This window comes from Mirounga angustirostris, unplaced genomic scaffold, assembly GCF_029215605.1.
Source record: "Mirounga angustirostris isolate CCGP_5_RB_7025 unplaced genomic scaffold, mMirAng1.0.hap1 SCAF_5, whole genome shotgun sequence".
In the NCBI taxonomy this organism is placed as follows: domain Eukaryota; kingdom Metazoa; phylum Chordata; class Mammalia; order Carnivora; family Phocidae; genus Mirounga; species Mirounga angustirostris.
Window position 1 is genome coordinate 175,446,368 of NW_026991713.1, and position 12,580 is coordinate 175,458,947.

The 12,580-nt window shown below is 40.5% G+C and overlaps 1 protein-coding gene across 2 annotated transcripts in view; it reads left to right on the forward strand.

Moving 5' to 3' along the window:
- The window catches only part of USP42 (ubiquitin specific peptidase 42), a 49,025-nt gene that overhangs the window by 21,609 nt on the left and 14,836 nt on the right, over window positions 1–12,580 (forward strand). For both annotated transcript variants that reach the window (XM_045875834.2, XM_054507699.2), the window contains exons 4-8: window positions 6,876–6,986; window positions 9,162–9,264; window positions 10,164–10,231; window positions 10,933–11,003; window positions 12,104–12,186. In XM_045875834.2, coding sequence (XP_045731790.2) covers window positions 6,876–6,986; window positions 9,162–9,264; window positions 10,164–10,231; window positions 10,933–11,003; window positions 12,104–12,186 — 436 coding nt within the window. The remainder of the gene's footprint in view (window positions 1–6,875; window positions 6,987–9,161; window positions 9,265–10,163; window positions 10,232–10,932; window positions 11,004–12,103; window positions 12,187–12,580) is intronic.

Genomic DNA, 12,580 nt, shown 5'->3' on the forward strand with positions numbered 1-12,580 from the left:
TCTCGGCTGCAGGTTTTTCCCATTCAGCACTTTGACTATATTAGCTGTCTTCTTTTGTCTTGCTGCTTTTAATATTTTTTCTTTATGACTATATTTTGCCATTTTAATTACAATATGTTTTGGTGTGTATCTGCTTTTGTGGATTTTGTTGGGGGTTCTGTGTGCCTCCTGGATCTCGTATCTGTTTACTTCCCCAGTTTAGGGAAGTGTTCAGCTATTATTTCTTGAAATAAATTCTCCACCCCCCTTTCTCTCTCTTCTTCTTCTGGGATCCCTGTAATATGAATATTATGTTTGATGGAGTCACCGAGTTCCCGAAGTCTATTCTCGTTTTGCATAATTCTTTTTTCTCTCTTTTGTTCACCTTGATTACTTTCCATTACTCTGTCTTCTAGGCCATTAATTTGTTCTTCTTCCAGCCTGCTGTTCATTCCATCAAGTGCGTTTCTCATTTCATTTATTGAGTCCTTCATCTCTGCTATGTTATTCCTTATCTCTGTGTTAATGGTCTCACTGATATCCTCCACTCTTTTCTCAAATCCAGTGAGTATCCTTATGATCATTGTTTTAAATTCTCCCCATCAGGCATGTTACTTATAACTGTTTTGCTTAGATGTCTGGCCATGGCCTTCCTGTTCTTTCATATGAGACAAACTCCTCTGTCTTCTCATTTTGTCTAAGTCTCTGTGCCTATTTCTGTGTGTTAGGAAAGTCACTTATGGCTCCCAGTTCTAGAGGGTAATGGCTTTATGAAGAAGAGGTCCTATAAGTGCCCTGCAATGTAGTGTCTCCTGGTCCCCAAGGCCTGGCACTTCTGGGATGTCTCCAGTGTGTAATACATGTGCTCTGCTGTTGTATTTTAGCTACTTTATTTTTCATCCAGTTGTTTGCAGAGGCTCTCTTTGCCAGTGTTGGGCAGTGTTGGTCCCTGGCTTGAATGTGGTGACTTTTAGCTAGCTGTGTTCTGGTCTGCTAGTAAAATGAGACCTGTTACTGTGCTGCCCAGAACCAAGGCCTCGCAAAACACCCTGGTGGGGAGACAGGTGTTGGCAGGGGTTTGGGCCCGGTCTTCTTGGGGAGGGACCTGCTGCACCAGGACTAAGGCAAGTGCGACTGAGAAGGGTGGTTCTTCCAGAACACAGGCAAGCTTGGTGTAAGCAAGTTAGGTAGTGTTGGTGCTTCGCTGGTTCCCACAGTTGGCTCTGTGTTTATGCTGAGGGTGGGAGGGAGAAATGGCACAGGTCAGTTCCTTTGTTTCTCAGGTGGTCTCTCCGTGAACGCTGTTTCTCTGGGACACCATTCAAGATGAGCAACTGACTTCCTCACTGTGTGCCCCAGGCCCTCTTCAGATGGCTGTTTCCATGCTTTGTGTTTGCAGGCTGTTTGCCCTGCCTTTTCTCCAAGAGCAGCACCAATGTCTTCTGAGCTCTGCCAGAGCCAAGCCCTCTGACCTTTAAAACACCAGACTTTAAGCCCCCCTGGTTGTAAGAACTCATGAAATTTGGACCCTTTTGCTTTCCAAGCCAATTGCTATGGGGATTCATCTTCCCTGTACGCTGGCCTGTGTGCTAGTTTCTCTCTCGCCCTTCTCTGTGGCCACAGCTCCCTCCCCACTGCATTGCCACATCTTCTCTCCCAGTCTGCATCTCTGCACTTCCTGCCTTCTTCATTTGGCCTCTTCTCTACCTTCAGTTGTGGAGTTTGTTCTGCCAGTCCTCAAATCAACTCTAGGATATTTAGGATGATTTGATAATTATCTTGTATTCATGGAACGAGGTAAGCCTAGGGTCCTCCTACTTGGCCGCCATCTTTTCTTTTCTCCTCTGATGTGTAATTGTTTTTATATTTTGTTGAATTTTATTTGTAATATTTATTAAGGGTTTTTATATATTCATGAGAGATGTTGGTCTGTAATTTTCTGGTTTTATGCCATTTTTGTTTGGTTTCAGGGTAATACTAGTTTTACAGAATGAATTTAGGATATATTAATTCCTTTTCTGTATTTTTGAAGAGATTATATAGAATTGATGTAAATTCTTATTTAAACATTAAGTAGAATTTATCAGTGAAACTGTCTTGGCCTGGAGATTTCCTTCTTGTGAGTTTTTAAATTACAAAATCAATTTTTGGTATCTGCAGGGTCTATATTGTTATCCTTGGTTTGTTTCTAATATTGGTAATGGCTATATGTTTCTCTTTCAGCACTTCTTTAGCTGTGTCTCCAAATTTTTGATATGTTGCCTTTTCATTTTCATTCAGTTCAGTGCATTTTTAAATTTCCCTTGAGACTTAGTCTTTGATCCATGGATTATATAGAAGCATGTTACTTAGTTTCCAGGTGTTTATTGTTTTTCTTGTTATCTCCCTCTAATCTCTAGTATGATTCCAGTGTGGCAAAAAACATACCTTTTATTATTTTAATTCTCTTAAAATTTTTGACGTTTGTTTTGTGAGCCAGGATATGGTCTATTTTGGTGTATGTTCCACGAACGCTTGAAATGAATTTGTATTCCGCTGTTGTGTGAAGTGTTCTATAAACTGGCCATATCCCATTGGCTGGTGATATTGCTGAGTTCTGTATCCTTGTTGATTTTCTAGTTGTTCATTTATTAACAGAAGGATAGTGAGGTTTCCAGCTGTAGTTGTGGATTTCTCTATGTCTGTTTTCAGTTCTATTAGAATTTAGTTCATGTATTTTGCAACTTTGTTGTTTGGTACAAACACATTTAGGATTGCTATATATATATAGATGGATTTTTGATAATGTCCCTATGTTTGGTAGCTTTCTTTGTTCTGAAGTCTGCTTTGTCTGCTATATTAATATAGCCATTTTAACTTTCTTTGAATTAATTTTTGCATGACAGATCTTTTTCCATCCTTCTTCTTTCAGCCTGTCTATACTGTTATATTTGCAGTGAGTTTCTTATAGATATCATATGGTTTAGTCATGTTTTTCAATCTACATTGTTAATCTGGGTTTTTTAATTGGTGTATTTAGAACATTTATGTTTTTTATTGACAGATCAGGTCTTAAGTCTTTTATTTTTTTTAAGATTTTATTTACTTATAGAGAGTGCAAGTGGGGGGAGGAAGAGGGATGAGCAGACTCCATGCTGAGTGTGGAGCCTGACATGGAGCTCAGTCCCACGATCCCAAGATCACAACCTGAGCTAAAACTAAGAGTCTAACGCACAAATGACTGAGCCACTCAGGTTGCCCCTTTTCTTCCTTTTTGATGTTCTAGGATTTCTTTTTTTATTTTTTAAAATTAAAAAAAAAATTTTTTTTAGGGTTTCTTTTTTTAAAAAATCATTTCCTTTTTGTTGAGAGAACTTCCCTTAATCATTCTTTTAGGATATGTCTACTCGTGACAAGTTTTCTTAGTTTTGCTTCATCTGAGAATGTCTTGATTTTACCTTCATTCCTGAAGAGTGTTTCCACTGTGCATAGGATTCTGGGTTACAGTCTTTTTCTTTCAGATCTTGAAAATTGTTTTGCCACTTCATCTGGCCTCCATAGTTTTTGATCTGCAGTTTCCTGTCATTTTTCTTTTGTTTTTTTCATACACTTTTATAGGTAAGGTATTGTTTTTCTTTCACTGCTTTCAAGATTTTTTTCTGTCTTTGATTTTCAGAAGTTTAATTATGATGTGTTTTGGCATAGATTTCTTTTTTTCTTGATGGGGTTTGCTCAGCTCCTTGAATCTGTAGAGACTTCTTTCACCAAATTTGGGAAATTTTCAGCCTTCATTTCTTGTAATACTTTTTCAGCCCAGCTTAGTCTCTCATTTCCTTCCTGGAGTCTGATGACATGTGTGCTAGATGTTTTATTAGAGTCCTACAGGTCCCTGATGCCCTGTTCATTTTTCTCCCAGTCTGTTTTCTCTCTGTTGTTCAGAGTACGTAATTTCTATTGTTCTGTCTTCATGTTTACTGCTTCTTTCTTCTGTAACCTCCATTCTTCTGTCTAGCTTATGCACTGAGCTTATTTTGATTATTGTATTTTTCATTTCTAAAGTTTCCATTTGGTTCTTTATATCTCCTGTTTCTTTGTTGAGTCTCTATATTTTTCATTTGTTTCTAGTGTGTTCATAACTATTGAGTCATTTTTATCACGGTTTCTTTAAATCCTTTGTTATATAATTCTAACATCTCTGTCATCTGAATTTTGGCCTCTCTTTATTGTCTTTTTTCACTCAGTTGAGAAATTCTTGGTTCTTGGTATGATGAGTGATTTTCACTTGAAACCTGGACATTTTTATGTTAGAAATTTTATGTGGATATTATCTGTTGATTGTTTCAGCTGACTTTCTGTGATACCACTCTGGCAAAGGAAGTAGTATTAGATTGAGGTAGAAGTCCAGCTTCCCTACTCAGTCTCCATTGACACTCATGGGATGGGGCAGGGGTTGGGGCTCCTCATTCCTGCTCCTCACCTGGTCTCCACTGACACCAGGCTTTGTACTACCGGGTGATGGCGAAAGTCCTGATTCTGAAACTACCCCAGTGGAGAATTGGAGGGCGTCTTCTTTACTACCAGGGGGTGGGGTAGAAGTCCAGGTTCCTGACTTGGTCTTTGCTGTGGGATGGAGTGTGGTTTGTTATCACCCAGTGTGGATGAAAGTTCCAGCTCCTAATCCATCTTCTCTAACACTGCTCCAGTGGGTGGCTTGGGATTCCTCATTACAGCCTGGCCAGTGGAAGTTTAGGCTGCCCACTTGGCCTTTGTTGGCCTAGGGGCCGGGGGGTCATAGTTTTTCTGAGACTTGTGGCCAGTGTAGAGAATTACTGTCTAAAGGTTTTCTGTCTTGCTAAGCTCCCTTTTCCTGGTCTTTTGGCTAGACAGAGAGCAGGCTTTCATTGAGGCTATGTTCTATTTGTTCGTGTTTCCAGGTTGCTGGCTTCTTCAGCTCTGGACTATATGAGGCACAAAGAAAACCCGGGGAACTCACCACAGTGTCATTCCTTGGGTTCCAGGGTTGCTAGCTTGTCTTTTACTCTCTCTTTCACAGCCTTCTTATGTTTGCTTCTTATGTTTTGTGTCCGGGGCTTTTGTACTTCGTGGAAGGAATAGGGAAAGGAACTTTTATTCCATCTTCCCAGAAGTGAAAATCTCGTCTTTGTTTTCGAAAGATGTTTTCATGGGGTATAGAACTCTGTGTTGACATTTTTATTCTAACACCCAAAAGATGTTACTGCATTGTCTTGTGTTGTTTCTGACAAGAAGTCTGTTGTCAGTTTTACCTTTGTTTCTCTGTACATGTTTTTATTACTAACTGCTTTTATGATGCTGTCACTGTTCTCAGCAGTCTGACTGAGTGGTTCTTTGTGTAGTTGTCTCTTGTTTTCTGTTTGGGAAATCCCAAATGATCTGTAAATGTACTGTTTCAAATTTGTGTGGCTTCTAGTCATTAGAAAAAACTTTTATTTTTGTAAATGGAGCACCATTAACCTTTTCTGGTGTATCATTCTGTGAACTTTAACACAGGTACAGGTTCATGCACACCACTACCGCTTTAGGACACAAAACTGTAGAATCACTCTAAAAATCTCCCTTGTGCTCTCTGTACATAGTCATCATTTCCTGAGATATTTGTTCTGTCCCTTCAGACTCCAATTCCATGTCTATTTAGGGACTAACTTGAAGGAGTCCCGCTGCTCACTGATAAGCTTATCTGTTTGTTGTTGTTGTTTTGAGTTTGTGTGTGTATGATTCATTATGGATGATTTCTGTTGCAAAGTCTTCAAGTTCACTGATCTTTTCTCCCCTCTGTCTAATCTATTGTTAATCTCGCCTGGTGTGTTTTTCATCTTGAGATTCTACTTTTCACCTGTAAAATACATTGGCTCTTGGCTCTCCCTAACATGCTCTTGTTCTTTTCTACCTCCTTGAACATGTGATTGATTATGTGTACAAGGTCTTTTTTAACGTCATTGTCTTTGCATCTATTATTTGTGCCATTTCTGGGTCTGTTTCGGTTTATTTTCTCCTTGTTATTGGTCATTCCTGCGTCTTTGCATGTCTTGTGGTCTTTGATTAGAACTTTATGTTTTGGGGTGCTGGAGGGTTTTTTTTTATTCCTATAAATATTTTTGAGCTTTTTTTCTGGGACACAGTTACGTCACTTGGAAATGGTTTGAACCTTTCAAAGCTTTTAATGCTTTGTTAGACAGGTTCTGAGCAGCCTTTAGTTTAAGGCAGAGTTTCTCAATCTCAGCACTATTGATGTTTAGAACCAGATAATGCTTTGTTGTGGGGGCTGGCCTGGGCTTCTTGTAGGATGTTTAGCGGCATTTGTGGCCTCTGCTCACAACATACCAGTAGAACCAGTTAGTCATGAGCTAAGAATGGTTTTCACATTTTTTTAAAGTTGTAAAAAGGAAGAAGAAAAGAAGAAGAATATGCAACAGAGACCCCTGATATGGCCGACAAGACCAGAATATAATATGGAGAGGCTTTCAGCCTCTTGTATGGTGACTTTTTTTTTTTTTTTTTTTACTGTTTGAGACAAATACTAGTATAAGAGAAAACTTATTTTTCCAGTATAAAGAGTAGTTAAGAACACAGGCTTTGAATATGAAGAGAATTTTGAGTCCAGTATGTGTCTTCCACTTAATACTGTTTGACACTGGGCAAAATTTTAACTCTCTGAGCCTCAGTTTCTTCTCTTATAAAACTGAGCCAGTGTATACTTATCACTTGGGTTTGTTAGAGAATTAAATGAGAATGAATGAAAGTATGTAGTTCAAGGTGTGACACACAGTAGCTGTCGTTGTTACTTCACTTCAGGTTTGTGCCCCTTATTTAAAATATTCTGTGATGTCTGTATGAAGTCATATTTTGCTAATTTGGAGGATTATGGTCTTATCTTTCAGGTCATGCAGAAGGATTTTGTATGATGTGTACAATGCAAGCACATATCACTCAGGCACTCAGTAATCCTGGGGATGTTATTAAGCCGATGTTTGTCATTAACGAGATGCGGCGTAAGTATCATCTGTAGTAGTTTATGTTAGTGTTTGTTAGGTAATTGGTCTTAACCGCCTAACTGGTAAAAGGTGAGCTCCTGGTGTATTGTAGAAAACAAACATGTTTTATCATACGTGGGTATGGCTTTAATTGATAACAAATCTTTAGTAAAACATTTAGTATAGAAACACACTTTGAAACCACAGAAGATGACAGTGTAATAAGGTATTCAGTTTAATATAAGCAAATTAATTTTTTTTTTAAAGTAGGCTCCACGCTAGTGCCCCATGCTAGTGCCAGCGTGGGGCTCAAACTCACAACTATGAGATCAAGATCTGAGCTGAGATCAAGAGTCCGACATTAAACTGAGCCACTCAGGCACCCCACAAATTTAAAAATTTTAAAAACTCACTTTGTTAGAGGTGCCTGGGTGGCTCATTCGGTTGAGCGTCTGCCTTTGGCTCGGGTCGTGGTCTTGGAGTCCTGGGATCCAGCCCTGCATCGGGCTCCCTGCTCAGTGGGGAGCCTGCTTCTCCCCCTGCTTGTGCTCACTCTCTCTGTGTCTCTCTCTCTCCATCTCAAGTAAATAAATAAAATCTTCAAAAAAAAAAAAACCTCACTTTGTTCATGAATTCATTGATAAGTTTTACAATGATTTTTTCCGCCAGGTATTTGGATTACTGTGCTGAGTTATACTATAAATATTGTCCCACAGGTTTCTTTAAATAGTTTTGAATTGGTTTTAATTCAGTGAATGAGCATTATGCTATGTATAGCGTTAGGAATTATCAAACTAAAGTTAATTATACTCTTAAAGGAACATTTAAACTCATAACAGCAAATTTGTGGATAAATTTCACTTTTTCTATTTAATTTTTAAATGACTTGAAATTTTTCTTTTGCGTTAAAATGACCCTACTAAGGTACGTGAAATGCCTTAATGCACTTTCTATGTGGTTTTGTAATAAACTTTTACATCATCTTAATTAACTGAGTTAGAAGGTAAAAAATGCGTGCAAATAAAAAAGGAACCCTAACTGTTAATCTGGAATCTAGCAGGGTAATTACAGGGGTGGATAATTATACAGTGACAATCTATAATCCTTTTGCCTAAAAAGCTGCTGAAGATTAAGAGGTGTTCTATTGGCCCTCGGCAGTATTAACAGGCCAGAGGAGACAACGCAAACGTTTTTTAAGCAGTGTTGGATCCTGGCAGAATTTTAGCCAGGGGAAATTTTGTTTGTTTAATTTTGTACATATAAGGAAAGATTAATTATTTTTAAAACTAGACTTTAAGAAAAGGTCATCGCTGCTTGTGTGCACGTATATCTGTGAGCTCATGTAACCCCACACACGTGGCGGGATCATGAGATTGCCATTTTTATAGGCAGAACCGGCAGAATACGGGCAATTTCCTCTGACTCAAGCTAGTATGTATTTCTGTATATTCATGTATAGAAGTTGTTCTATTCATGTTTTATTGTGATATTGTCTATGCTGTTTTTTGTTTGTTTTCAAAGATTTTTATTTGAGAGAGAGAGAGAGCATGAGAGGGGGGAGGGTCAGAGGGAGAAGCAGACTCCCCGCCGAGCAGGGAGCCCGATGTGGGACTCGATCCTGGGACTCCGGGATCATGACCTGAGCGAAGGCAGTCGCTTAACCAACTGAGCCACCCACGCGCCCCGCTGTTGTTTTTTATTATGTCATTTCGTCTTGCAGCCATTTAGTCCATGAGAAGCAAGGCTGCAGAGATGCTGAGCACACAGTGTGTTCTGTGGGTTGTTGAGACAGAACTGAGATGGATTCAGACATTTATGTTTGCTGTGGATTCTCTTAGGGAGATCTAGCACTGAATTTAAGATTGCGCTAACATCACCTTTCAAACAAACATAACGTTTTGAACAAATTTTTGAGACAATACAGCTAAAGTTGAATTTATTCAAGTACAGTTTTACTAACTTCCTGCAGACCTGGAGTCTCTGGGCTCTCAGGAGCTCTAGGCCATGTGCACTTGTAATGGTCTAAAGGGCGTGGTCCTCGCTGTTCTCAGGATAGTGTGTGTTAGTGCTATGTCCTCATAAAATAATTAGCAGATGTATTCAAACCGACAGATGGTCATTAGATAGAATGTCTGGGGGGTACAGCCGGGGCGTATCCCATGTGATGATAAAGCTTTGTCTTAAACTTCACAGGTATAGCTAGGCACTTCCGCTTTGGAAACCAAGAAGATGCCCACGAATTCCTTCAATACACTGTTGATGCTATGCAAAAAGCATGCTTGAATGGCAGCAATAAGTGAGTACAGCAAAGCATTGGTCACTTCTCCCCTTGGCATCGCTGGCTTACTGGAGTTCAGTTTTGCCTTTTACGATGAATGCACAGAGCTCTGTGTTTGCTTCACTTTGACTTTGCACTGCCTCTGCCTCAGGTGATTTCCATCATTTTAAAACGATAGAAAAATTTGAAGGGTGTGCTTACTATAACAATGTGGGTTTAATTACAGATGTCAGGAATTGGGGATTGGTTTTGCCATTACTCAGTTTCTGAGTATCAGCATCCCTTTGCAGATCTAAAACTAACCACTTTTCCTTTCTAGTTGTGCCCAGCATTTTTTCTGCTCTGAAATCTGTGTGTGTTCCCTGAATCTTCCTTAGTCTGGTCAGTTACCAATTCCTGCAGTTTATTCCTTAAAATCTAAATGCAGCCTCAAGAGGAAGATTTCGAGGACGACTAGATACCAAATCCTAACCCACTTGCATTGCCTGAACACACCTGGTCGATCTCCTGTTCTCCTCCCACTGTCGCTGTCAGTGGCTTGCCTCTGCTTGCTTGGATGATGGACCCCAGAGCAGAGAAGAACGCTCTGCGCTCCCTGCCTTCACCAGCCGGTCCACACACCCAGTGTCACAGCCTTGCTGCTTGCTTCTGGGCCAGATTCCTGCCTCAGTGTCAAGTCTCTCTCAGTCCTATCCTATCTCTTTCTACCTCTCCACAGACCCTCACTGTGTTCTGGTCCAGGCAAGATGATTCTCTGGCTGCCATGCATACTGATGTCCTTTTATTTCGTGGCTTCCTATTTGAATTCTTGTTCTTTTATAGATTTTTGTTCTTGTTCTTTTATAGCTTTTAAAATTCGGTCACAGCATGTATAATTATTGTAGAACTCTTGTCTCATATCACTGTTTGTTTTTCAGATTAGACAGACACACCCAGGCTACCACCCTCGTTTGTCAGATATTTGGAGGATACCTAAGATCTAGAGGTAAAGTTTTATTTAAGGTTGATAAAGAGGTACATGCATGTGGTTAAAAAAAGTGCAGTAGGAAAGGGTTAGCAATGGAGAGTGTGTCTCCCTTACCCCGCTCAAAGGCAGCCCCTGTCCCACTTTAGAGTATAGCCTTCCAGTACTTTCCTGTGTACGAGCAGACTGGGGTGTGTTAGATGGATCTCTTTCCTTTTTCTCTTAACATGAGAAGTCTTTTTACGTTTCGGTACATGTAGGTAACAGGGTCTTTCATGGCTAAAGAAGAATTCCATTTATTTGAGTCCCCTAACAATGGATTTTGAGGTTGTTTCTAATTCTTCGGTATTTTTATTACTATTAGTCATTCATGGCACTTTCTTATACAGTGCCTTTATATTCATGTAAAAGTGTCTAAGTAGGATGAGTTCTTAGTAATTAGAATTTCTGCATTAAAGGGTACGTGTGTTTTAAATTCTGATACTCCAGGTCGTCCTTCCAAGAAGTTATACCAGTTCACATTCCACCAACAGCACATGTGGGCCACATTCATGACACTTTGGTTCACACTGTGTGTGGTATTAACACTTTTTGGCCCAATCTGAAAAATGTACTTTGTTTTAATTTTTTATTTTAATATTTTTGTGTTCTGTCATTTCAGTAGTTGATATTGCCATAAGGATTACACTTTGCTTATTCTTTGCGTTTTATTTTCATTTCAGTCAAGTGTTTAAATTGCAAAGGTGTCTCAGATACGTTCGATCCATATCTTGATATAACGTTGGAGATAAAGGTACGTTTGCTAATTGTGGTGGCGAGGTTAGAAAAAGACAGACTTTGTGTAACTTTATCTGTAGTTCATTTATAAACTTAGACTACACTTGCTAGAGAATACGAATTGAAACCGTTCATATGCCGCGACTGTATTCAGAGGGGATAATGTAAGATTTGTAGCAGGGAGCGTACAGACTTTTTCTTGGCCTTTGACTTTTCACTTGATAGATTGTTGTGATAAAACCAGAATTTGATGCCTGCATTAACCCAATTTAGATGATTGTCATTGTTTAGAAACTGTTTTGTTTCTAGCATTTTCTAAGCTCCTATCTTTTGTTAAGCTTTTATTTTTCCAATTACAAATGTAATACATGTTTGGGATAGAAATGAGGAACATTGCAGATGTGTAGAGGGTCCCGTTCCTAAGGATGAACCCTTAACAATTCGATATAAACTGGGGGCGCCTGAGTGGCTCAGTCATTAAGCGTCTGCCTTCGGCTCAGGTCGTGATCCCACGGTCCTGGTCCTGGCTTCGAGCCCCGCATCGGGCTCCCTGCTCCGTGGGAAGCCTGCTTCTCCCTCTCCCACTCCCCCTGCTTGTGTTCCCTCTTTCGCTGTCTCTCTCTCTGTCAAATAAATAAAATAAAAATCTTAAAAAAAAAAAAAAACAATTGGATATAAACTGTTCCAGAACCCATTAGTTACTGCTTCTAAAAATGCGATTACACCTTAGGCCTGTTTAGCCACTTGCCACCTTCCCGTAGTTCTGCTCGGTGGCTTCTTTGTGCACACGGGCCTTGACGGTCGTGAGCGTGAGCACCACCATGCACATGCCCCTTTCCTTGCTGATGGGTGTTTGGTTTGTCTCCAGTTTTATGTTCTTTTGAAAATGCTGCAGCGAGGAACTCTTTACATGTCATTCACTTTGATCTGCATGGTTTTTAACAAGGGGAAAATAATTGGATGGGTACACGTATAAAAGTCAACATCATAATAAAAGAGAAATTTCCTTCTACATAAAAATTCATATTGGCATTTAGACCTTTGAGTCGTCTCTTCTTTCTTCGGTCAGAGGGCAGTGAGAGGGCCCGTGGTGCTGACGCTGTCCTTCTCTTGCAGGCCGCTCAGAGTGTGAACAAGGCACTGGAGCAGTTTGTGAAGCCAGAGCAGCTCGACGGGGAAAACTCTTACAAGTGCAGCAAGTACGAGGGTGTGGTGGCGGGGTGGCTTGCATCGGGGATGGGGGTGTCTCAGGAACTCCCCCCCTGCCCCCCACGAGACCCCCATTAGCTTCTGTGATGTCTGGGAGGACACTGGGTCTCCATGCTCCCGGGGCTGGAGTGCTCAGTGTCTCCGGGTTTACACTCTTGAGAGGCGTGCACCTCTGCCCTGGGGAGGCTCGGTGCCCCGTGACTGGGAGGGTTTGCGGGGGGCGGCCCATGGTAGCTGCTGCGCCTTGTGTGGCCCAGGGGACGCATCTATGGTGAGCAGCGTTTTCATGGACTCCTTATTAGGAGAGGCGGTGATGGAGTGGGGCTCGCTTTCTCCCAGCGCAGTTAAGGCTCTTGCTCTCTCATCTGGTTCTCACCCAGGATT